Source organism: Haliaeetus albicilla, chromosome 9 (assembly GCF_947461875.1).
Source record: "Haliaeetus albicilla chromosome 9, bHalAlb1.1, whole genome shotgun sequence".
NCBI lineage: Eukaryota > Metazoa > Chordata > Aves > Accipitriformes > Accipitridae > Haliaeetus > Haliaeetus albicilla.
Window position 1 is genome coordinate 44,274,899 of NC_091491.1, and position 26,197 is coordinate 44,301,095.

At 37.4% G+C, this 26,197-nt stretch overlaps 1 protein-coding gene across 1 annotated transcript in view; it reads left to right on the forward strand.

The window, feature by feature from the left end:
- WWTR1 (WW domain containing transcription regulator 1) overlaps positions 1-26,197 on the forward strand; it is an 82,745-nt gene that overhangs the window by 19,674 nt on the left and 36,874 nt on the right. The window contains exon 2 of the mRNA XM_069793003.1: positions 25,901-26,037. Coding sequence (XP_069649104.1) covers positions 25,901-26,037 — 137 coding nt within the window. The remainder of the gene's footprint in view (positions 1-25,900; positions 26,038-26,197) is intronic.

A 26,197-nucleotide genomic window follows, 5' to 3' on the forward strand; every position in this document is an offset into this window, starting at 1 on the left:
GGGAAGATCATATGCGTGAGTTTTATTCCAAAAGAGGGCTTTTATGAAAAAAGTGCCTGTGTGTTTTAACGCAATCTGCATGCGCAAAGTAGGCAACAGAAGTACCATTTTTCACTATTTGATATGAAGAGTTTTGTCTTTAATTCATGTGTTTGGAATTTTAAAAATTGTAATGAAGATTAATAGCAAACATTTTAAATAAGCACAAGAAGTTGATGACAAGACTGTCTTTTGATATATTTTGTAATGGGTTGTTAGTCCAATGCAAAAAAAAATTGTAGTATATTTTAGCATATTGGTTTCTAGTGGTTGAAACAGGACTGAGAGCTAGCTGATCAGTGTTCTGTTCCAGTCCATCACTGCATGATGATTGAATACAACATTTGGTCTGTATTTCCATACTTTTTTGTTCTTGGCAAGTCAGGAAATTTTAATACTAACTGTGGTCTGGAGCTGGTTGAATGTGGCTAAGTCCCAGAGGTATTTAATTGGAAAGTGCTAGGTGAATGGAATATTATTTATCATTGTAACAGACTTACAGGGTCTCTATAGAATTCTCAGTGAAATTGGTGGATATGATCCATTATTTTTACTTTGTAATTTTGAGAGTCATCTTTAACAGATCCATTTTTTTGTATCACATCATCATGGTGAGATCAAAATAGTAGCTTTTTTTGTTGACATGACATTTGTAATTGGTGTAATGACTAGACTATGTTTTAGTCCTTAATCTGTTAGTATTATTCAGCTAATTCTAATTTCACTTAATGCTTACCTGCTTAAAATAATCTAAAGCAAGATGATGATGACTTTAAACATAAGCAAGGCATACATACTTGTTCTTCAGTTCACACAGCTAGTTTGGCCTTCCTTTTCTGTATGAGGTCAAACCTCAGATATCAGGGCTAATTATGCCATTAAAAGGACTACAAATTTAAATCCAGGGTTGATAAATTACATGATCATATGCATGTCGAGCCCAGGTTCTTTTGGCTCTTGAATAATACCATTGTTACTAAAAATCTTCAGAATATTTTTCTTGAGGTTGGAAAAAAATGGAACTGCTAAGATAGAAGTAATTTCTTTTTCTATGTCAGTGAGAAAGATTTATCCAAAGAATATTTAGTTTAAATGCCTTAAAAGGGAGTGAGTGAAAGATGATCCCTTTTCAAAGACATCTACCCACATTAAACAATTACTGCTTGTGGCCTGAACTCTTTACTTAGAGTATTTGAATAGTTTACTGCTTCTTACTTGGCCCTGCAGTCAGTGGATGTTTTGCCATTCACTTCAGTAGAAATAAGACAGGGGAGTTCAGTAAAATAGCCATGTCTAGATTACATCTTTAATGAAAATATTAAGCATTTGTTTAATGTGTTAATAAGAGTTGGTGGTTTTGGCTCTCACTAAGCAAAATACTGACTGAAATCAGTTGGAGTGTTGGATTAAAGTCCACAATATTTGGCACCTGAGAGAAAACAGCTGATCCCTATCTGGAGGGATTTTTGCTTTGTAGAAAGATGAGAGAGAAGTGTAAGTATTCATTAGAAATTGTTCATATAGCTGCTCACAGACAGACAAAAGTAAACCAGTGCTACATAATATAGGGGTTAACTAATTGATTTCCATAACGGCTGGAGAATACTCTCCAGCTCTTGCTGTGGGGAAGGTTTTTTTTGTTGCAGGGGTTTAGCCCAGCTCCTCCCCTCCTCCCCCCCGTTCCTTTCTGCTGATGCCAGGTGGGACTGTGGAAGTGGGTTTAGTTTTGATGAATTGAACAGGCATGTTAGTATGTATGATAGAGTCTTGTTTTTAGGTACATCACAGTTGCTAAAAAGAAAGGGACCTCTATTGTACAAGATACAGAGAGAACATCATGTGTTATGACAACTACATGCTTTAGGAACATCTGTGAAAATCACTTGTTCTGGGAATAACCACCATTATTTCTCTGACCACAGAGTTAAAACTGCATGGTTGGACTGAAATCAAAGTGTATTTCTTTCTGCCAAAGACATCGTTCTCTTGCTGGGGTTTTGTAGTTGGATGCCTCTTCCAGAATTAGTTCTTGAAGCTGACGCACCTCAGCAAGGCATATGGAAGGTCCCATCCACTTAGGCAGTGCTTCATGCTCTGTGGATTTAGCAAGCTAACTGCCTGCTGTGAAACACAGCAGTAAATGAGTTTTGCAGTCATGGCCATGCAGAACTCATTGAAGTTTAATATTCCTTGCTGCAAGGTGTAGTGAACAACTCTTAGTGATCTCCAGGTGATTACACTGTGAAGATGCTTGCTGGCCTTTTAAACCTTTTTTACAAACTGGATGGCTAGCAACTCACAACTTCAGAAATAGAAGCCAGACATGCATTCTACATGAAAAAAGATCAGGGTGAGTTGAAACTTGTATATAGCTTGCAACGAATTTAGTGCCTGAACAATTACAACTTCTCAACCCATCCTTTTTTTCCCCCCTCCTTTGTCATTCATGTTTGTAGTAACCAGACCTGTTAACTTGTTTTTCTGTGAAATTTCGTGCTGCTTTATTAGATCCAGTTTTTACTGCCCTGTGCAACCTTTATTTTGACAGCTAAAGCTGTCTTTAGTTATGCTCTTGCATATTATTTCCCTGGCTTGTTGACTCATTCACTACACAGGATTAAAAGTTCACATTTAATAAACAGCGAGGTGCTTTACTTCATCTCCTTTCATGTATTCTCCTACCTTACTGCACACTACTGAACTTGTTCCAAAGACAGAAATACTATCTTCTTATTGGAGTTTCTCTGGTGCCCTTTGGTGAGCTGTGCCAGTCCTATGGATAGCCTTGTAAACTTTCCTGATGTGTTCAGTCCTTTTCCTAGTTATGAGAGATGACCTATGAAACAGTGATTGGATCTGTAGTTTTCCTCCAGATTTGAGGTTCCAAATGTGTCTCTAGTAAAATGAAAAAGGAATTCATAATCTGGCTGTCTGATTTGTGGGCACAGTTAGGCAAATGTGTACTTAAAAATTCCAAATTTAAGATAACATTTAACTGTGGGTGACAAAACTATCTTGTAAATTACAGCTACAAAATAGTGTTTTATTTTTCAGTTGAGTCTTTCAAAGCCAAGCTCTGTAACTGGGTGACCTGCAGAATGTTAATTAAGTCTAGGGGTTCTCAGCAGAAGCTGTTATGTGTAACATTCATTTCGCATTGAATGAGAAGAAAAGTCTGGCTTTTTTTTCTCCATATATTCAGCTTTGGTAGAAAAACATGGACTTGTCTGTTTTTGAAGATGATGTCTGTAAGAAATTACTTTGAGTGCAGTATTGTGGGGTTTTGTCTTATTTGTGTGTAGTATGTTGATACTTTTAGAATATCATTGCAGTGTTTCCAGAGAGCATACAGAAAAGCTTGGGGGGGAACAATAATCATGTGGAAATATTAAGTTGTTATTTGTCTCAGGTCATATATTGACCTTCATGTCTTAGAGTCCGGAAGGTCCAGAGAAGATCGATGTCTTCACACTAGCCCTGGGTCAGTAGTTTGTGGTAGCAGAAAGCAATTAGTTGCCATGAGGAAAAAAAACAGCAATTCTGATTTCTTTCCTGTGCTCGTCTGTTTTTATTTATATGCTTTATGTCAACAAATCAGTACATAAGATTGTATTATATGATGCAGTCTAAGGGGAATTAGTGTAAGTACTGACACTGACTTCAATAGGAATAACACAGCAATAATATCCTTGGTAGTGGAAGACACTGTGACATTGGAAAGTAAAAATATAGAGCATGTACAGTCAGTTGAACCCAGTAGATGAGTGAGACGAGCATATTTTAAAAGTGAAGTGTAGAAAATAATTTTTCCCCTCCTCTTTGGTGGTTCAATTGGCAGTGGCCTCCCAGCTGCCCCTCAAGTTACTTATATTCTGCCTCTTCTTCAGCTGTTACTCAGTTCCCTCCCTGGTAGGAGCAGAGAGCTGCTCTTCTGTTAGGTCTTCATTCCTGCTACTGGTTTTACTAATGGAGATAAGGGGCTGAGAAGCAGCCAGACATTGAAGTGGCCTGCCGCTCCTCTTGGTCTGGTATGACCCCTGATGCAGGCACTGGTTGATGAGATGAGGAAATGGCTCCATTTGATTCCTTTCCCTGGCTTCTTTATATGCAATTACAAAGACGACTACACAACCCTATCTGTGTCAAGGACAGTAATGTCAGTCCCCTCTGACTTCATCAGTGTTGTAGTCATACACATCAGGTATGTGCCCCTAAAGGTATCTCGGGTCACAATTCAGTTGCACCCAAAGAAAAAGACTCTGTGAATTTGTTTTGGCTGATAGAAGCTGAACTGAAAATAAAAATACAGGATGATTGCTCTTACCTCTCAGTCAGGTGATAACCTGATTACTTTCATTATTGTAAATATGAAAGTGCCAACATATGGTTAAAGTTTACCACGTAAATTTTGAAATAGGACTGCTTTATTCCTCTTCTGAACACAGTATGCCAATAAAACATGACAAATCTTCATTAAGATGACAGAGCTCCTTGCAGGTCATATCTTAAATTGCATTCTCATGGTTTCTTTTGCCTCCTAGTAGTTTATTTTTGGTCAAGGTTCATTTTCATTTACTATTTCATTGAATTTGGATGCTACAAATTCTTTGCCTGTTTTTTTAAAGACCATAAAGGATTTTAAGGCTTTGAACTCAATAAAATACAGTCTTACCAAAAATATTTACAATGTGAAGTTGTAAGGGAGGGCAACAACGGTGGTGAAAGGAGTAGAGGACATGACTTTGGAGGAGCCACTAAGGTACTAGGTTTGTGCAGCTTGGAGAAGACTGAGGGGTGGCCTCATTGCTGTCTACAGCTTCCTCACAGGGGGAGCAGAGAGGGAGTTGCTGATCTCTTCTCCCTGGTGTCTGGTGATAGGATGCAAGGGGATGGCTTAAAGCTGTGTCAGGGGAAGTTCAGATTGGACATTAAGAAAAAGTTGTCCTGTGAGAGGGTGGTAAAACACTGGAACAAGTTCACCAGGGTAGTGGTCATGGCACTAAGCTGTCTGTTGTTCAAGAAGCATTTGGACAACTCTCAGATACCTGGTTTAACTTTTAGGTTGTCCTGTGTGGAGTCAGGAGTTGGACTTTATGATCCTTGTGGGTCCCTTCCAACTCAGGATATTGCATGTTTCTATGAAATAATTCTGCATTTATTTAATAAGAAGTCCAATTGAAATACAGGGAGACTATTTTCCAGGTAAGAAGCTGGTCTAAAATACTTCATTCCTACTAGATTTTAAAGATTGGATTTTAGATACCAGATGTTAAATGGTTTATTAGGAAATTTTAGTGTTCTGTGACACTGCCTTTTTAATGTTTTTTTCAGTCAATATTAGCATTTTTCATAGCTATGGTACAGCATTCTAATATTAAAAAAATAGTCACACCTTTTCTGAGGATAGCAAGCCTCTTTCTCTTTTCCCCGCCCCAAAATTATATTTGTTACCCAGGTTTAATGTATAGGTTAAACATTACCTGATCAGTCACTCTCTTTTCCATTACTAAATAGGCTTAGGGCCTGCGTCTAAACTGCTAATAATGTAGTAATATGTGCTGCTTCAATATCATAGCATTATTCCTTTTAAATACAGCACAGTATATTCCTATGAAATGTACACAACTTCTCATACTTGTACAAGTAATTCTCAAAAAAGTGTGCACTTGTACTTCTAATGGAACTGTGCTCTCCATTGTAAATCAGTGAGATGCACCTACATTGTTAAATGTCTGATATTTTTATACGTTATTCTCAGCTTAAGGGAAGTCTTGCTTGTCCACATTTGTACTTAAATTTTAAAAAGACAGATTTCCTTTCAAGTAGACTACATTTGATCGAAATATTACTGCAGTGTCAGAATTGACAGCAATTCCTTATGTTCAGCTAAATCTTATTTGAAATTCTGGCCTTGTTTAAAATTCTCAAATTACGTACAGAGAGCACCAGTGCAGAACTGTCACCCTTCCTCAGCTGAGGTCAACTGTCAGCTACCAGACATTGTTTCTTTATTTTGGAAAGGTTTTGTTTGGGCAAAGGCTTGGTCTTCTAACCAGATCCTGCTTTTCATCTGTTTTTCATGGCAGACGATCACATTTCCCAACCATTTGCAAACAGTGACTGTCTGGCAGGATTTCCTGGATACACAGTAGTTTGAGATTGTAAAAGGCCAACTTTCTGAACTCTAGTGATTAGTAAGGTTATTTGTACTGCCTTTTCTTCCATGGGAACTAATCAGTTCATCATATGGAAGGCAGAAATAAGGTCCAAGAAAAATTCATCTGCTAGCTAATCACCTCCACCATGAATCATAAAGAAAAAAAAAACAATCGAAATAGGACACCTCTCAACCTTTGTGTACTAAAACTTTCTGAAGAGCTGGAACCAATATTTTGGGAGTCAAAATTTTGTAAGAAACTCCTGAAAAAGTTATTTATAACCTGATCACATTTTTGTCTAGTAGAGTGAAGTACTGAGGACCTCACAGCACAAAACCCATGAGTAAAAGTGGTGTAAGCAGAAGGCAGTGGATAACCAGTGCTAACTGTGAAAAGAACCGTTTCTTTATTAAACTTTTTTTTTTAATATTCTGAGCTGACCTTCAAAATTGAAAGCAAGGGGGTAATAAAAACATGTAAACACACAGATGCTACAAGAAATTTGATCAATCTTAATTTGTTTGCTGTGAGTCAATTCACTGGAAGAAGTGGTGGGATTTTTCTCATGTGTATATGTCATGTAAGAAATTGAATCCTTTGAAATTTTCCCATGTTCTGAGGGAACCCCCTAAATGGGTAATATGGAATAGCAGAGAAGATGTTGATGAGAGACAGGGTTTTGTCATTATTTTAATAGAATCCATCAGATGTTTCTTCAGGTCCTGAAAGTGAGGGTATTTTCTGAGTATCAGGAGTCCTAATGGATTTCTTCGTAATCTTACAGGGAAGAGGAAAGAGCTATGCTCCATTTTCCTTAGCATACATCAGTTGATGTTGGTTGATGCTTTCCTTTTCTTCACCTTATGAGAACTTATGAAGAGAGCAATGTTCTGTTCAGCCTTCTGTCTGTTAAAAATATGTTTATCCTGAACTGTCTTTTGTCCTTACTGTATTCTCAGTAGTGATAGAAATGGTCCAAATAGAGGAAGTAAGATGAAGTTCTGATCCATTCAAGTTCACAGGTGTCTCAGTATTAGTTTAAAAGAAGCAGATTTTCTCTCACTGAATTTATTCTATGGAGGAAATGTAAAAGGCATGCTGATACCCTCTTTCTCTGCCCATATTGTCCAGAGTCTAACTTTTTTCCACTGTATGAATGAGATCTAAAAGTTTGGGGGTTGTTGGGTTGGGGGGGGAGGGGGGGCAAGGTGGTTAGTTGGTTGGGTTTTAAATATGTATGGATCCTCCACCCCTCTGGCTATGATTGTCTGCAAGAATGTCATCTGTGTGTAGTTACCACTGACTAGCAGGCTAGTTAGTACAGACCCTGGTGCAGGAGGGCAGGTTCTCAAACCTTGCCAAAATGCTTGGGCAGTACAACTCTTTCAAGTAACCACATGTCCACATCCTTATGTACATATTACACGTTATAAAAGAAATTTAGAAGTGTTTATTTAACTTAAGACACACAGATTTGAAAGAATGCTTCTTACTCTACACCATATAACACTGAAAGGAGAGCAGGGACCGAAAAACTGAGTTTGGTGGTTAGATTAGCAGCATGAAGCACAGATTCTTTCTTATCCCTCTAAGCGATTTCATGCTTCTTGGACAAGCATCACCCCCAATGAAATCAATAGAAGATTTGCTTCCACAAGCAGCAGGCAATCTTGTAACGCAACTATGAGCTGCCCTTTTTTCAGTGTCTGCTTCTTTCATTCCATAAATCTGCAAAACAAAAGTGTGATGCATTGCATCACTGGCAAGTTGATGAAACTTCAGCACTTACAGTTAACAGTCACAAAGTTGTTGCTGACAATTTTCAGTAATAAAAAAAATTATTTTCTAAAATACTGAGAGATTTGGGGAGCTTGAAATTTAAAATAATCTTAGCTACCTCATAGCCACTATTGTGGTAGATAAATACACATCTAAAGTAATCTTATTCACCTGAATAAAAATATATATAAAAATACAATTATAATTTAAAAAAATTATATCTGTGATATAGTGAATTAAGTTGCTTGCCTAAATATTATTTTTAATTGCTTATGTTTTAACTAAATCAGAGGAGAAAATGCTTTTGCCAAAGTAATTTTGGCAAACTAGTTGAAGTCTTATTGACAAGATATAAATCTTGGTTTGAACAATTAGGGGTTTTGGGCTTTGAGGAAAAACAAAAAATGTATTTTAGGATCTAGTTTGGTTCTGCATGTCTGTTGTGCTGTAGCCACAGGCCTTCCTATTGAAATATAAAGATTGCTGCCTGTAAAGTTCAGAGAGCAGAAGCTATTTTGACTTTTTTTGGAGCTTAATAAATGTACTGACCTGAAAGCTGAGGTTGTGAGAATGGTCTTTGAATGAGAGTTGCAGTACCAGGAACTGCTTTGCACAAATGTGTGTATTTTGAGCCAGAGTGCTCAGTTTCCAATGAAGGAGAATCGTCTGTTTGGGAAATATATTCTTCAAGCCAATTCATGTTATCGTTTGGAAACTCTGACCAAGCAGAACTGGAAAAAGAGAGCTTGTCATAGGAAAAAGTTAGAACAACTGCTGTGCATTTGTGGAAAGAAATTCTAGAGACGGTGGTAACACCGTTTTGTTGTCTTTTTAAGAAAATCTGGTCCCTCTCTGATATCAAAACCAGCAGGCAGACAGGATTGCAGATGTGCCTACTTTTGGAGTAGAAAATAAATTATTTCTGCAACAAAAACCTTTTACAAAAGTATGCTTGAATATATTGCAATGATCTGAAGCTCTTGACAGTTATTCTTCAAATTACAAAGAGAAAACAGTACATGACAGTTAGTTAAATAGCACAAATAGCAGAGTGTTACTGGTATTATGGTATGAGTTCAACCCTATTAATTCTCTGACCAAAAGAGCACCGGTACTAGAAAAAAATCCTTTTTTTTTTTTTTTTATGCACATGCAAAATGAACAATGCTCTGGCAACATTAATGGTGATTTTCTGACAGCCTCGGAAAGCAAAATGTGAAATAATATCTAGACTGCAGAAGAGAATTCTGGGACCAAATTCTGCAGTGTCGTCCATTTCTCTGCCTCTGGCCAATGCAGTGGGATACAACTTTAAAGGAGAATTTTTCTATAACTTCATAGGGATTTTATGTCCTGTTTTGTTCTGAGTTGTTTGTCTGTCCCATTATCTGTTCTTGCCTGGGGAAGATTTTGATTATTTCCCTATAAGGGGATTCTGCATAGTTGAAAGGGGGTTTCTTGTTTGTTTGTTTATTTATTTTTACTGGAATGCAGAGTATGTTAAAATAATAACAGCTTGTCTAGAAATACCAGCTTGATAGTAAAAGAACATTTATTAGATTGGGCTGCTTCTCCATTTCTTGTTACAGCACCATTGTATATTTCATGTATGTAAACCATGATTGTTCATAAATACGGTCACTTTTGACATGGCTTTTTTATTGGTAAATAGAGGCATTCACAACAAAGCCTGATTATAGCCCTCTAGTTCAAGTGGAGGACAGTTAATTATTTTTTATTCTATAACATATTTAATAATTTCTGTAACTTCATGAACCTGAAAGTGTCATGTATCTCTCTCAAAGGAATATTTTGTCTTCAGATTTTTCCATTTTTTCCCCTAAAATAAAATAAACATGGTTTTAGTAGAATCACTAATATGTCTCTAAATACGAGTGCTACAGGCACTCATCAAGTAAACAACTGCATTAATGTCATTGTATATTGTATACATTAAAAAATCCTGTAAGAATGTTCTATGTAACAATTTCATTCAGTTCCTTATTTTCTTCCTTTCAAGAGTTGGGATTTCATCCAAATTCTAAAGGTTAAGTTGTCAATAGAACTCAAAGGGTGTTTTGTTTCCCTTTGTATAACTAGTTTAATGTTTTTTAAGTCCTCAGTGTATACCAACAATGGAATCGGTCAATTACAGGGAAGCTTAGCAGGACATTCTTGAAGTTTTCTTCACAGTAGCAAATAATGCTGAAACTAATTCAGGAAAAGAGCAACTCTTTTCACTGAAGAAGTTATTTTAATTAGTACTTAGCATAAGATAATAAATATTCAAATACTTATGTAATGTTCCAGCTTCAAGATTAGAAATTATGATGAACATGCAGTAGGAGAATGAAGTCCATGGTTCAATCAGTTTAATAATTACATTGTGTCTCCTTGTTAAAACTTCATGAAATTTTCATGAAACATTACTGATGTCTGAAAAAGCAAGTACCATGAATTTTATTAGCTAAACCTGCAGGTTGAAATACTGTAGACTGTCCCTTGAACTTACTACAGTAATGAATAGTTGAACTATTGAATGTTAGTTATTAATTTCTGTACTTTCAAAGGAGAATTGATAGATGCTGGTTTTATGTGTTTGTGTGCTTTTAGTGATATAATAAATGATAAAATCTTACTCTTTCCAACTGTTGAACTGTATAAATGAAATCAATAGCATGCAGCTTTAAGCTCTTCCACCTAATAGTTTTTTTCTCTTCATATGTATATACCATGTGCATGATCTTTTGCAAAATATTATTAACATTTTGGCTTTGAATAAGGCAAACTTTTTTGCTTTCCTGATTAACAGTCAAAAATGTCAGCAGATAATTAAAATGCTGAAGCTAGAAAATAATACTTAACAGCTGTTCTGACTGCCTACCACCAGTTGTTTCAAGGATATCAATAGGGGTCACCCGGAGTGCTTTGCGGCAGCTGTAAATGTGGACTAGCTACACTAGCTTACTCTTAAGTGCCAGTGAGTTCAAAGTGCTCCCTGAAATTACTGGATACTTCTAAATATGTTGTACTCCTGATCTGTAAAATGGGGACATTGGTGCAAAACTGAATGGAAATCTCTGAAGTTGCACTGTGATGATTTACTCATCTTTTAAACACAGTTTATTATATCTGCATGCTAGATAAAGAAAATACTTAATAGCATATCAGTAACTGAGTCTTTGAATAGTCAAATGCGCTTAGTAAGTAAAGCAGGCACTCTCTGGAAAAATAGTGTATGATTATATAATTAACAATGGTATCAGAGTGCACAACCATGAGAGGACCAAAAGAAGCTATCACTGAGTATGTTATTCCGGTTCATTGTATTAAACTTTTCACATTCCTTTTTTTGTGTGTAATGTAAACATAAGCTAAAAGAAAAGACTAAGACAACTGCAAACCTAATGCAGTTGATGCTTTGTCTGCACAGTCTGGCATGTAAACTGTCTATGCCAATAAAGATTTTTCTCCAAACATGTTCTGTGTGGGCTCATGCCAGAGTGAAGCTCATTGTCTTTTAACAAGATGTGATTCAGGTCATAATTTAACTTGGTCCCATTTCCACTTAAGTTTGCATTTAACAGAGCTGTAAACAAGTGACAAGCCATAAAAATTGGACTATCCTACTGAAATGACTGCATGATCTTCAAGCTTTACATTAAGAGAAGTGACTGTCTCTGAACATGTTTGGAAGGTAGTTCCCACATTGTGGGGACTGTTACAGTTTACTTAATGAGTTACCGTTATCAAATGCACAGGTGGGTGCATGATGTTAGGACATGGTGCTGTCATTTCTGTAAAGCCTTTTCATGTTGTGATGAGAGGCAGAACTTGGTTCTTGAAATTGTCCAGTCTGTGGTGAGAGAAAGGGAAAAGAAGCGGGGCAAAGGAAGAGGAATCCAACTGCATGCTACAGACAGAACAGTGTATTCTCATACAGTTAACTGAACCATGTCCTGCCTTTCTTTTGTGCATATAATGGCCATGGAGAAGACAGAATATCTGCAAAGAAATATAAAATATTTGTATATATACATTACAATATATCCAATATATATTATCTAGTGGAAGGTGCCCCTGCCCAGGGGGTGGGGGGTGGAACTAGGTGATCTTTAAGGTCCCTTCCAACCCAAACCATTCTGTGATTCTATGATCTTTTGAAACTAAAGCTACTTGAAGTTGAGAATTAATTAACCCACTAGTATTAATAATTAAGAGTGTTTAATGGAGGATTCTTAAAAAGCAGCATTGACAAATTCTCTTTTAATATCCAAGGGAGCACGTAGCATATGTAGTTTTCTTACTAGAGACAATCTAAAATGTTTCTCACTTTTTTTAATGAACAATAAATTCCTCCCCCTTTCAGGATTAGAAAGATGACAGCAATAACTGAAGTGCATCCCCAAGTCGCAGAACCAACAGGTGTTGGTATAAGGTGACCTTGGGAAGATGTGGGGCAGGCACAGTGCTGAGGGTGATAGGCTGCGTATGGTCTGGTGAGGAAGACTTTTGCTAGTTGTTGTGGCACTCCCCAGCCAGTCCTCCCACTGGTTCCAACAGCTGACATAAGCTGCTCTAAAGTATTGCTTAATTATAGAATTTCCTTGATCCTCTTCATCCCCTTCAGAGATTCCTGGCCCCACCCTTGATCAAACTAACCACCTTAAGGCAAGAATTCATGGTGGTTTCACAGCGGCACTGCTGCTTCTGTGATCCTTAGGGAGCTGTTGGTGTTTCCCTAGTGAACAGTGGGTTTGGAGGTCTCTAAACAGGTCAATAAATGTAACTGCTGTTGGTAAGCATTTAAAAATACTCATTTGTGAGTTAATTTTTTACCCAAACCAGTATTTTTATTTTTCTGTACACGGTGGGTCTCACCCTTCAATTGAAGTTTCCTGGGAACAGACACTAGGCCAGGAAGTAATTTTGAAGTGTGTGAGGGAAATAAGATCAAAGGTTTTCTTAAAGAAAAAAGGATATTTTTATTTGTACAGTAATTTTTTTCATCCTAATTGTTACACAGGACTAGGTACTTGTGCACCTTTTTTTCCACTTACCTTAGAGGGGTAAAATAATACTTCTGAAGGTCACTTCATGTGATTTTGGGGGGATGAATTAGAATCTTGCGACTTGCTATTTTTTTTAATGAATTAAACTGTGCTAAGTAGATTTCATTTCTTTAGATTCTAGTCATGGTTTTTGAATTCTCTGTTTAATGACAAAGAATATTGGTTCTATGGTTTTCTTTCATGCTTATTCATTTGCATGATGTCAAAGATCCAGTATAGTGAAGGACCTTCATGGCCCTTATCCTGGTTTTTTTAGCACAATATAGACACAAAATCCTTTAATTTCTGTGGGAATTGGACACATGCACGTAGGGTAATTGTTCATTTGCATTCAATTCATATCTTAAGTTTTGCTCACCTGTGACTGCAAGACATAGAGGTCATTTCAGAAGGAATAATAGAGCTAAGATTTTTAAGAAGTTGGTGATACTAGACTTTTACAGTTGAACAAGATTCTGTGAGGCTAGTGAAGCAGTTCTCAAGAAATATATTTTAAAAAATCATAACTTCACAGTCCAGTTGAGTTCACTTAGCATTTGAAAATCTTGAAGTACTATGCAGTTTAACTGGTAGAATGGGTAGATTAGCTTTTCAAATGTTGATTCCATCTACATTACCATGAAAAATCAGAGAGTTAATTTCAGTACCTTTACACTTTCTCTTTTAATGCTATATAACTCCACTTAGCAAGGAATAACTGTGACATGAAAAAATGGCAAGGCTTAAAATAAATTTAACTTGAAGTGAACTGCAGGTGGAAAAATAGCTTTTACAATATCTTTAACAATGCCATATTTAGAAAAAAGGCTATAAAATTTATACTGCATGAAGCCTGGAAGAAACATTTTTTGAAATAGTCAACGTTTAGTAAAACCCAGGGAGTGGAAAGAAGATTTCTTGTAAATAGCTTCTATGTCAAAACTGTTTTGGAGCTAGAAACATATTTATGTATCTGATGTCTCTAATAGTAAGCAAAACCCAAACGAGACTCTTCCAAACTAATTATCTGTGAACAACCAGAATCAACTGTTCCCCAACTTGCTCAAATATAACAAAGACTGAAAAGCTAGCCAGAGTTTATAGTCCAAGAAAAAGGATCTTTGTTCTGGCCCCTGAGAATACAAGGTGTATGCTGCCTCCCCCCCCCCCCCAACTTTTCTAAAATAATTTAGCAAGAAGCTGAGATTTTTAGTTGTTTGTTTATTTCTGCTTCTTAGTAAGGGTATTTCCTTTCTCTCCAATCTGCAGCACAGCTCACCAAACTCACATCTGTTTGGCTGTTTCCCTTTTAGTAGATAGGCTCTTTAAAACAATCTGCACTAAATGCCATCTAAAGCTGATTTTGTGCAGTTGTGAAGTCAAACCCTAGTGAAAGGGACTAGAGTGTGAAATAAGTTTAAAAGTAGAGCAAAGGAGATAATATTTAAGAATTTTGAGGGAGCTCACAAGGTAAAGCCATAGAGGATGTTTCTTCCAATGGAAAGAGTTGCAAAAAAAAAAAAACCAACCCCAAAACCTAGTGCCTTGTCTGCCTGAGACAAATTTTTTGAAGAGAGAGAGACATCAAGCCAAAGCTAGATGAGCCAAAGGACAGGGGGAGGGGAATTAGATGATAAAGTACTGTGAAATTGTCTGGGTCAAGTACATTGACAATTCTAAAATGAGAAGTCAGTTTGAATGGAACCTGGAATAACAGAAAACCAGTGAACCATTTGCAGATGGGACTGATGTGGTAAAAGTTACTGTTGTATAAAAGGTACTGGGAAAGATGAAAGCAAGCTACTCTATTTTAATACTCTCTTGTAGGAGAGGAAATAAGGGACTGTCTCAGTGGTGGGTTCACTGTCTGCCCTCAGGCAGTTGACAAGTTTTTTTAGAGATGCATGAATGTACCAGGGCTGATGCGTACAGTAAACAATTGGTATTTATCATTTGGTGCAAACAAAGTTATGGCTAGTAGGCACCACCATAATTAATAAGTATGCTAACACACATTCTCAGTTATGTATGCAGGCTGAAGTCTTTTTTTGCTCTTGATATTCACTATTTTTTTCTTAATGTGGATGTACCGTATGAATTTTTTCCCAGACCAATAGTTGTTGAATATTTGAATTAGACTGAAGTTTTAAAATAAATTTAACTTAGAAAATGATTGGAAAGCGGTCAATCTTGATTCTTTTTTTCACAGAAATAGATTTATGTGCATTCAGGAGCACAAACAAATGCACTTCTGTTTAGCAATTGCCCTTTGTGGTGTGAGGTTAGTCCTCTTAAGTGCCTTTTGGGCAGGGAGTGAGTGCCTAAATATCTGAGGTGCACAGTATCCTGAACAGGCCCCCGCTTGTCTTGTGAAGGAAACGACGACAGTAATTAGCAATAGTACTGGTTCCTTTCACCTCTGCCCTAAGTCACCTTACTGGATTATAAAAGACAGTTGCTGAGAAATAGGTGAGGGGACTTTGCATGTTTAAAGGTAAGCAAATGCAGCTGCTTGATCAAACAGTTACCTCCTTATTCAGGGTTCTTTTTAACCCACTTAATTTTGTGAATCTGGATTATAGTGCAGTCCCACAAAACTGTAGCGTAACTGAAGGCGGGAGGCAGCAAACTGCACTGGGAGTGCAGGGATGAATGTCCAGGGTCAGTGGGCTCTTGTGTCTGACTAGCTGTTGGGAGGGAAGTTGCATGCAGGTCTCTGCTGAAGGCCTTATCTCTGGAAAGCTGACATTTTATCTAGCCCTATGTGACAGTCCATGAGGAAATGTGTGAAGAGTTCCTGCCTTGAGGAATCACTCCTAACTTTTTTACCAACCCTTAAGTTGTCCTAAATTGATCCAATATATTAATTATTTTTATTAGGTCTGGTTTTAATCTGCATCACTTTGCTGATTTGAGTTGCTGTCCATAGCTTAAACCAGTTGTACCAACTGATGTAAGGAGGTAGCAGAGGATCGGAATGAACAAGGTGCAGAACTGACTGCAACATTGTGTTTGGCCTCACAAAGTATACTGCTGTCCTGGTTTCAGCTGGGATAGAGTTAATTTTCTTCTTAGTAGCTGGTACAGTGTGTTTTGGATTTAGTGTGAGAATAGTTGATAACACACTGATGTTTTAGTTGTTGCTAAGTAGTGCTTATCCTAAGTTAAGGATTTTTCGGTTTCCCATGCTCTGCCAGCAAGCAGGTGTACAAGGAGCTGGGAGGGAGCATGGCCAGGACAGCTGACCCGAACTGGCCAAAGGGATATTCCATAACATAGGACGTCATGCTCAGTATATAAACTAGGGAGAGTTGGCCGGGAGGCACAGATTGCTGCTTGGGCATCGGTTAGTGGGTGGTGAGCTATTATTATTGTTAGTATTATATTTAATTTTACTTCAGGTATTAAATCATTCTTATCTCAACCCACAAGTTACTACTATTTTTTTTCAGTTCTCCTCCCCATCCCACTGGGTGCAGGGGAAGTGAGTGAGCGGCTGCGTGGTGCCTAGTTGCTGGCTGGGGTTAAACCATGACAACTGCAAACAGGTGATTACTTTGAACTCTGCTGAACCATTTATGTTTTGAAGGGCTGAATGCTTAGCACCCTTGTGGGTTAGGCCTCTACACAGAGGAAGGCTTTAATGAAAATGAACATGAATGTTTCTTTGTTATTTCCACTAGTTGTCTTCAGGCTACGCTGGGGCCATGCTGAACTGGTGGTCGCTGTGAAAGCAGGCTGCTCGCGTCGGTTGTGATCTCAAGAATCCTGGGCCAGCTGACTTGTGATACTAATGGTTGCTTTCATCAGGATCAGGGAGAGGGCCAACATTACTAGTTCCTACTCAGGGGAGAAAACCCACCTTGACTTGTGAGAGGTGAGAATGTGGCCACTGGCAGGGCAGGAGGGGGAAGCTGTTCCTGTAGTCACTGGGAGCATCTCTGGTTTTGTGTCAATAGATTGTTTTATACCAGCATGTTTTAAAGTAAGTTTCTAAGGCACTAAAACCTTATACACAATTTCTCTCTTGCTGCTAGATCCTGCATGATAACAGTGACTGAAATACTGTGTGGCTTAGCTCTGGCTGTAGTTTTACCAGAAATTGCACTGCAGTACCATAAGGCAGCTCACATAATAGACTAGGATGTTGTGGCCCCAAGGTAATTTTCTTAAATTTAAAAAACTTTCCATCTGTGTAAAAGTATATCTGCCACATCACGCAGTGTCAAAGCACTGTGAGTGGACTCTTACTTGAGACAAGTTTCCTTTTTGTCCCTTTTTTGTTTACAAGGAACAGAGGGACAGAGAGAAAAAGTTGGGCAACGATTTGGCTCTGCTTGCAGAGATGTAAACAGATTTCCCAATGTTTAGCCATGGTGGTGTAGCCGGAAGCGGATGACTGGATGTGCTCCAAGGCAGTGTGAGCTGTGGCCCTGTTTTGGAGCAGTTAATGAGTCAGAACATGAGGGCTGTTCGTGCTGATGAGTCATCAGCTTCCCACTTGCCCTGAAGCAGCTTTACTTTCATGTGGCTCAGCCGCAAAATCCACTCTCTCAGTCTGTATGACAAAGCCCTGATAAAGGACCCGGTACAAGTACTACAGTGTTAGCCAAACTCTTAAGTTTGTGTTATTTCAGGTGAGAGCACACTTATGGAATAATGTATGTCAAATCAGTTCTTTCTCTTCAATTCCACTTAAACCTTTTTAGATGAGTAGATTTGAATTTCCTAATACAAGGAAAAAAAAATATGGTCTGAAAATAGAACCCACTGAGATACATCTGTTGGAGTTAGTACAAGCAGAAAGAGAATTAGTATACTTCATGCTGCTGCTTGCTAATTTAAACTAACTGAGCTGTCTTGGCAAGGCTGCAGTGGAAGTCAGGGATTAGAGCCTAGCAGTTAAAAAATGCAGTACACAGCAGTAGCACAAATTCTGAGGAACATTGGTATTTTGAAGTGGGAAGCAGACACCCAAACAGGAAGCATTTAACAAAAGCCTAAGGTACAACAGGTGGAACAGAATCAAAAAGTCCTGGTAGAATACTGACTTGTTTAGATTTGAGCTTTGATTTCATTTTTCTCTGATGAGGGGCCACCATTAGGATACAATTTACCACTTACTGAGCTTGTGCACCATAGGACTTTATGGGTGTGAATGCCATGATTTGGGCTGCTTAGGGGGCGGCATTTATAATAAATAGCATGTTCTGTGTCATGTTTGACAGACACTTGGTATATCTCATTTGATTTGTAAATATTTAAGTTTCACTGATTTCAGTGGGAGCACTGAAATTTCTTGTTTGCCTAAGAACCTCCATCAGTCTCATCTGTGATGCAGAAATAGAAGATAAAATGAATGTCTCTTCTTTCCTACCCTTCTTATTTATGAAGACCTTGTTGAGAAATGGCCTGGTCTCACACTAGGATTTATAATAATAACAAATGCAAAGATTGCTTCTGAAAAACTTGAAAGAATTTGAATATGTATTTTGGGGCTACTTTCTCATGTGTTTGAATATTCCTCAAATAAGAATTTTATGAAAACAAGTCTTTAAAGTTCGTTACATTTCTACATAGCAGTTCTCTCTACTTCATAGTGAAGCTTCAATATTATAGGTTAGGCAAGATCTCTTTAAAGTTTGGGGCTCCTCCTCTTTGTATACATACACGTGATGGAGGCACTTACCTTCAAAATTTATAGCAAAGAACTGTTTTCACTAATTCTCTCCCAAAGTTTTAGGCTGTCTCTTTGGATAATGTGTGTAGATGATAAACAGAAAATGTCATGCAATAAAAGAGGTAATAATAGATAGATAATAATAGTAGAATATAATAATAATAAAAGAGCAAATAATTAAGAGATTTAGAACACTCATAAAATTAGTCTTTTTCAGAATTGTTCTGACATTGAGCTTTAGCTTCATCTTTGGTTGAGCAATCAGTATAGTAATACTTGTTACAGAAAGTGTGTTTAAATGTCACTGGCACTTTTTATTCATATAGATTTTTAAACAAAAATCGTGTTATTGTTCCAGCTCTTATTTTCCTCTCCCCCTGCCTTTTAGGGGAAAAGGAAAGTAAAAATGACAAGGGAAACTGAAAAATATTATTTACATAACTTTGGAGCTATTTTATGAAAAACTTTTGAAAATTAAAATGTTATTATCATTTGCAGAAAATTATGCAAAAATTGAAAGCATAAACTAACAATTATAGAAAAATACTTTTTTCTTAAGGGAGGTGCAAACTTACAGAAACAGATTATAACTCTTAGGACTGACTGACTGAAAGAGGTTTTTGTGATATTTATTAATTTAGACAGACTTATTGTAATAGGTGATCCTTCTATATAGATGCTGCTACACCAGAATTAAGTGTGTAAAGTGTTTTATAACAATATGATTCCATTGATAAAGCAGGTAAAACTAGCATACAAGTCAGTGCCTTAGGGGACACTTAGACCGGAGGTTTAACACAGTGGAAGTGAAATGCTTAATCTTTGTCCAGTACCAGTGTAAAGCTCAGATGTTGGGGGAAGTAAAAATGTTACTGTCTTCCAAGCGGGTCACCCATGTGGTACAGTTTAGCAACGAAGGCAAAATTTCTAGCCTATGTTACTTGCCTTTGCCTGAAGCTTTGTTTGCTGTCTCATTGTTGTAAGGCTATGTAATGTATGCCAAGAAAAAAATCCTTCTGGGATTAATAGTTCTGGAAATAATAGAACAAGGAACAGATGGGTTGATACAATCCCAGATAAAAATATTTAGGAGTTCTCTCCGTAGTCTTATTCTTTCTTGTGTACAGATACACATTTCATAGCTGAAGAAATGGTTTTCATTACAATGAAATTTCACACATGTGAGCAAAATTATTTTTTTCCAGAGTTGAAATAAACAGTGGTAAAAGGGTATGGTTTCACAACCAGAAATGCTGCTTTTCTGCCACTAAGGCTCTGAATTGCGTCTCCCTTCCTCATGCAACCATACAGCTGGTTGGATGAGCATCCAGCAAAAACAGAATCGGCAAAACAGAAATTAGTATTAGCCGTAAGAGTTTGCTTAGCCCAATCTGGCAGACTGCATCACTGCGGGATCACTAGTGTCAGCCCAAGAAAAGGGATGAGAACACATGGCTGGGGACATGGGACTTCCCCTCTCAGCAGCAGCATGGACTTGGGTTGTCCTCAGCCAGTCATGAAATCACAGTTCAGTCTGACTTACTCTAACATTGGCCTGTATCATACTTTTTAAAAAAAAAAAACCAAAACAAAAAAGTCCTATGGAAAGCCCAGAGCTAAATACTACTCTTACGCCTGCTCATTGTGACTGAGTCTGATCTGGCTACTCGACACAGCGTGCGTTGCTGAATGTTTGCAACAGGGTTATGGATGGGAGCCACCTGTCATTTGGTGATTGTAGACTGGTAACTGTCTTTGAATTGATGTTAATGATGACGGCCCTGAATTTTAGGACAGTATTCTGCATTTTAGTGTTTGAAATCCACCTGTAATGTTTAATGTTTCACGCATTGGCCTTTAAGAAAAAGGAGGGTGTTCTGAGTTGAATTTTGTCAGTTCTGATACCCAGGAGGCTCTAAGGATCTAAAAAAGGCTAATTTCTGTCACTGCTACATTTTCTGTTATTCTCCTGTATAAATAAAAAGGTAGTGGGCCAAAATCTGTTATCCCAGTATAAATCCAATGCATTTCAAGTGGAATGAACTGGTACCTGTTTCTCCAAGAGTTTCACATAACCTTTTCTATACCTGTGTATAAATAAAGGGGGGGGGAATTTACATGAACAGTGGAAATCGGAGTGGGGGGAGGCTTCTCTGGCCTGAAACCAAGCCCTTTATTTTAGAATCTTAGTCCTATAGTAGGGATTTGTTGGGGTTTCAGTTCGACTATCTTAAGTTGTTAAATTAGCATTGTCTAATGTTTAACAGCCTTTTCTTTAATAACTGGATAAAACCAAATTAGTTTAGTGGTCATAGTAATAAATTCTAGTAGCAACCAGCCGTTTCTTGATCTTGAATCATAATATCAATGCCATATTTGAGGCTTCTGTTTCAGACACTCTGTCTGCATGTTTTTTAATGAAGAAGATATGTTTGTGCACTGCCAGGATGGCACCAGGAAGGGTAAGTAAGGCCACTTGTGGATCCTGGCTATCGCTGCTGAGAAGTTACCATGTTTACACAGAAAATTCCTGTGTTTTGTTTTGTTTTAAATGCAGCTGAATTTTTTTAGATCTATGATCCTTACATTTTTTGATCAATTTTTCAGTTGTTCTGTGAGTTAAGAAGTGTTGCTAAATGGTTGTCATTGCCCTGCTTCTCACATGTGTAATTAAAGTACAGATTGTTTTCTCTATAAAAAGGATAATATATTTTGAACAAAAGAGTGTTAGTTTTCAGCTACAGTTTCATGGCTGGTTGCTTTGCCTAGCAATTTGCAGAACGTTTTTATCTTTCTTATAAGGACTTCTTATGTGAGAAGAGGCTTTATGAATTTATTAAAACTTGATTGTGTATTTTTAATTTGCAACTCTTATTTCAACTGAAAAAGGAGAAAATCTGCAAGGCAATAAAGATACATCCTAGAAAGATATTAACTTAGAAATTACTTCCTTGTTTATTGATTCTAGATTATGTGCTGCTTCAAGTTTTGTGCTGGCTTAATGCTGGCTGCCTTGGATTAATGCTGACTGCCTCACTATGTCAATAACTAAGAAAAGACACATACTTCAGGGAAAACAAATGTCAGAGCTCTTCCTCGTAATCCTTTGTAGGCAGGGCATTTTAAGTGGGCATATTTTAAAACAACAAGAAAGGGATGGAGAATTGTCTCGTGGTACAATGTGGAAAAAAGCTCCTTTACAGAACTACAGCTCATTTCATCCTAATTTGGTGATGAGAAACCAAGTGTTTCAACAGGAAGTGTTATGCCAAACATGTTTCTAAAAGAGTAACTATTGCTTGACTCTCTGGTTTTTAAAGTATATGGAGGATAATCTTAACATAGTACTGTTCTTAGAAAGGTTTTTTTCAAAGTCATTATTTGGACAGGATTTTGCTGAGCTAACGATGTTTACTGTCAGCATGATATAAACTAACTAATGACTTCTGTTACCTAAATCCTATATGATTCAAAATTTTTTACAGTTTCAATAAAGTAAACCAAATGACCTTGTATTAAAAGACAAAAAAAATTCATAGTTATTGTAATAGACTGCCAACTGCAACCAAGCATTCCTGCTACTATGCTTCTTCCTAAATATCTGCAATGCTGTGAATCTGTGCAGAATTAAAAGGATGCCACTTTCCATTGGCATCTGTAGCAAAACTAGTGTTGAATTCAGTGCTTCAGAAGCCACAAAGGAGGATCAGCCACCCTCTGCCACCTTGGGCAGCCCCTGCCATTCCCTCCCCTGCCCTCTCCTCTCAGCCCTTGTTCACCTGGCTACTTGTCTGCCAGCCTGGTCTGTTGCAACTCACAGTATATAAATATAAAATACTCATCCTGGGTCAGCCATGTCAGCAACAACTGCCCTGTGACATGGCTACCACCGATGTTGTCTGCTGTGACACAGCCAATGACACTGCCAGGCTAGTTCTGGGAGCTGGTGGCTGCCTGTTGTGACATAGCCATGATGTCACCAGGGCTGGTGCCTGGAGATAGTGCTGCATCACTGTGACATGGTTATTATCTTCCACCATTCAGGCAAGAAGACACAATTAAAAATAAATATAAGTAAATAAATTAAATAACAGCTGGCAATACTGGGCTGGGAAATTAGGTAGCTGTAGCAACAATTTAAAGAACAGGACCTCAGCAAAAGTTAGAAAAGAACTAAAACTGGCAAGTCCTACCCGCTGCCCAATTTTAAAGATTGTGTGGTACTTCCTGCTGAGATTTGTGGGTTTGAAGACAGTTCTGGAAGAAAAATGCTTGTCCTCTTGACTACAGGTAGTATTTCACACCTTTGGAATTAAAGCCATGGCTAGTGCCAAACCTTGCACCCGTGAGTAGCTGACAGTGTTGAGCATGGTTCAGCATGAGCTGCAAGACTCGCATCTTTCTTTCCCCGAAACAAACTAAAGATTTTGCCAGGGATTGTCTTGTGCTATACACTTCAGTTGAACACTAGAGTGAAATGCATGAATTAGCTTCCATCTGCTTGGTTCACTGCAGGCTGTTACATCCAACCTTTTTAATTGACAGGACCAGAGGCAATGGGCACGAACTGAAAGAGAGGAGGTGCCCTCTGAACATCAGAAAACACTCTTTTACTGTGAGGGTGACCAAGGACTGTACTGGGTAGACTTGTTTTCTTTTCCCAAATACTTAAAATGGAGGAATCCTCAAAATCTTAAGTATGAACTCACATGACTCTGCATGTGTTCATAGTTCTCACCTGAATCAAAAAATGAACATACTTTGTTGTCTTTCAATGCCCATGAAATATGAGAATCTTGCTGCTGAAAGGAACTTTGATAACAGAACAGAATTTTTGAAGTTGACCATTTTGGTATTCTAGTGTGTCTTTGTTAAGAGCACTTCCTATTATTGCTCATTTTATGTAATTGGCAGTTCTAGTTGAAGGTTTTGGATTTGTAGTTAGAGTGGGGAATACGTTCAAACAAGTTACAGATTGCTTAATACAGCTGACTTCATAAATACTTTAACTTGTGCTTCAAATTTTCCTAACAGGAATTTGTGCTTTCAGTTTTTAGAGATGAACATTACAGGAAAAAAGTCTGATTTAATTTTAAGCTTTTTGCTTAAATTTTACAGTCTTTATATGTAAAAAAAATGCTTTGAAGTCAGAAATGTGTTTTGATACAAGCTTCATCAAGGCAGTATTTATTTTATCACTAAAGCTGGTGCTTAAAAACATGTTTCGCACTATTTGGGGAAAAATCTTTTCTATTATATGTTGGTATTCCAAAATTCATAGCTTTGATTAAGTGTAGCTTCTTTATTTGAATTACAATGCCAGAGAAACAAAACAATGGAACTTTAAATAAAAAAGCTTTTCATCTCATTTAGGCACAATTAGGACTTAACAGAAAACATTGCCCAATTTATTGCTGTAGCAGCATCTTCCATTCAGAATGCCATTCCTTAATTTTGGAAGAAGATCATTTAACTGAACTGGATACAAGAATTCATATACTTGGAAAGTAAGAGTAAAAGAAGAAAAGCTAAAATATAGTAAAGGTTTACAATGAGGGGAGAATAAAGCGTTTTAATGCTCGGGAGAAGCAATGGTGGGTGATTTCACTGTGAATGATAAATATTCTAGAAGCTATGAAGAAAAGAAGTGATTCAACAGCTTAGAGACTGAGTTTTAGACAAGCACTGAAGTGAAAGTTTGATCTTCAGTTACAGTTTTGGAACTGTACATTAAATGTAAAGTATTAGGAAATGAAAATGGCTATGGACTAAATAAAAACAGTGTCACTTTTTTCCGTTCTTTAAAAAATGGTTCAGGTTGTTCTTTTTTTTTTTTTTTTCCTGCTTGTAGTTCACATTATTTTTTGTAATATCAGAGACTTACTGTAAAGAGTTTGGACGTGGTAACATTACAATAGACGGAAACTTGCTTTTGAAATAATACTGGTGATCAGCTGAGTCTGAAGATGTGGAGTGGTCACAGCAGTAATGGCAATGCTAGTAATGCAGGTGAAAGTAGCAATGGCGAGCCTGAGACTTAGTTCAGTAAAGATGATGTTAGACTGTGCTTTTCTGACAGGTGTATTGGAAGGGGTTTCCAGACACAGAATATTTAATTTTTTATCCTTCTTTACACGTTCTTCTTAAAGACTTGCCTCTTTTAAAGTTTTCTAACAAAAACCATAGAGGAAAACCCATCCCAAGTCCAGCCAATAATCAGTAGCCTGGTCAGTGAGTTGGGCGAAAGCTGGGCATGGAACCAGGCAGTCCCTAGAGAGATACCAGACTATTGATTGCTTTAAGATAGTTCCTTTGTCTTTTCTTGTTTCAGATAGAATTACATGCTGATCCTTGAAATCCTTGTCCTGATAAGTTTCTTCCAAAACCAATGCATTTCAGTGAAAACCTTCGGTTGCAACAAAACCACAGTTCCTTCTCTGCTGTATTCTGTGGCAAAAAATATTTGAGATCACAGTTTATAGTTATCTCACTGTAAAATCTCATGCAGATTTATGCACTACTCCATTGTTTTCAGGGTAATATAGGTAAATGAGGGTTTACATACTAGTGTGGTAGATATGTTGTTGACCTACATTGACTACATTGCAATAAAAACTGTTAATGCCTTTACAGAAAAATTGGCGATTACACATGAGTCATGAGGACGTAATCTGTCCCTTTTGGTAATGAGAATATATTCTGATATTCTTGCAGACATACAGACAGACTAGTTTTCATGGTGTGGTAAGGAACAAAGCAGTGGAATTTGGCAAGACAAACACTTGTCTTTTCAAAAATGGACATACAGTGCTGAATGAAGAATGGCCATATGTTTGAATATGTAGAAAAAGATTGGTAGGACAAGAGTAAACAAGTTGTGGACAATTAAATAGTCTGGAAGATGAGTATGTATTACAGATTTTCAATATTGTAATAGAATCCACCAATCATTCAAGTAAAAGTAATTATTCAACAGTAGTGCATAAAAAGTTAGAATGGCGGGGCAGATGATCAGAATTAAAAATAAATGACGAGATAATAGATAATTTCAAGTGGGCTAGCGTGAGATAAGAAGGGTAGAAAAATGTGGGATAAGAAAAGCAAATACGACTTCCATGACATTATGCCTAACCATGTATATAATATACTTGGGTATTTTGTGTTAAGCTTGTGTTTTATCTTTTCTTTCTCAGTCACATAGAAAAAATTACAACATGGCAAGATCCTCGAAAAACTATGAACCAACCACTGAATCACATGAACCACCATCCTGCAGCTACTTCCACACCAATACCACAGAGGTCTATGGCAATGTCTCAGCCAAATCTCGGTGAGTACTGGATGTCATCTCTGTGGTGAAAATACAAAAGAGAGAGGAGAGCCACCTTTTACTAATTTCTTTGCCAAAGTAATTTTTGCTTCAAGAAGGGTAGCTCTGATTCTGCTGTCAGGCCTAACAGTATGCTCTCCACTTCCTTTTCTTATTTTTC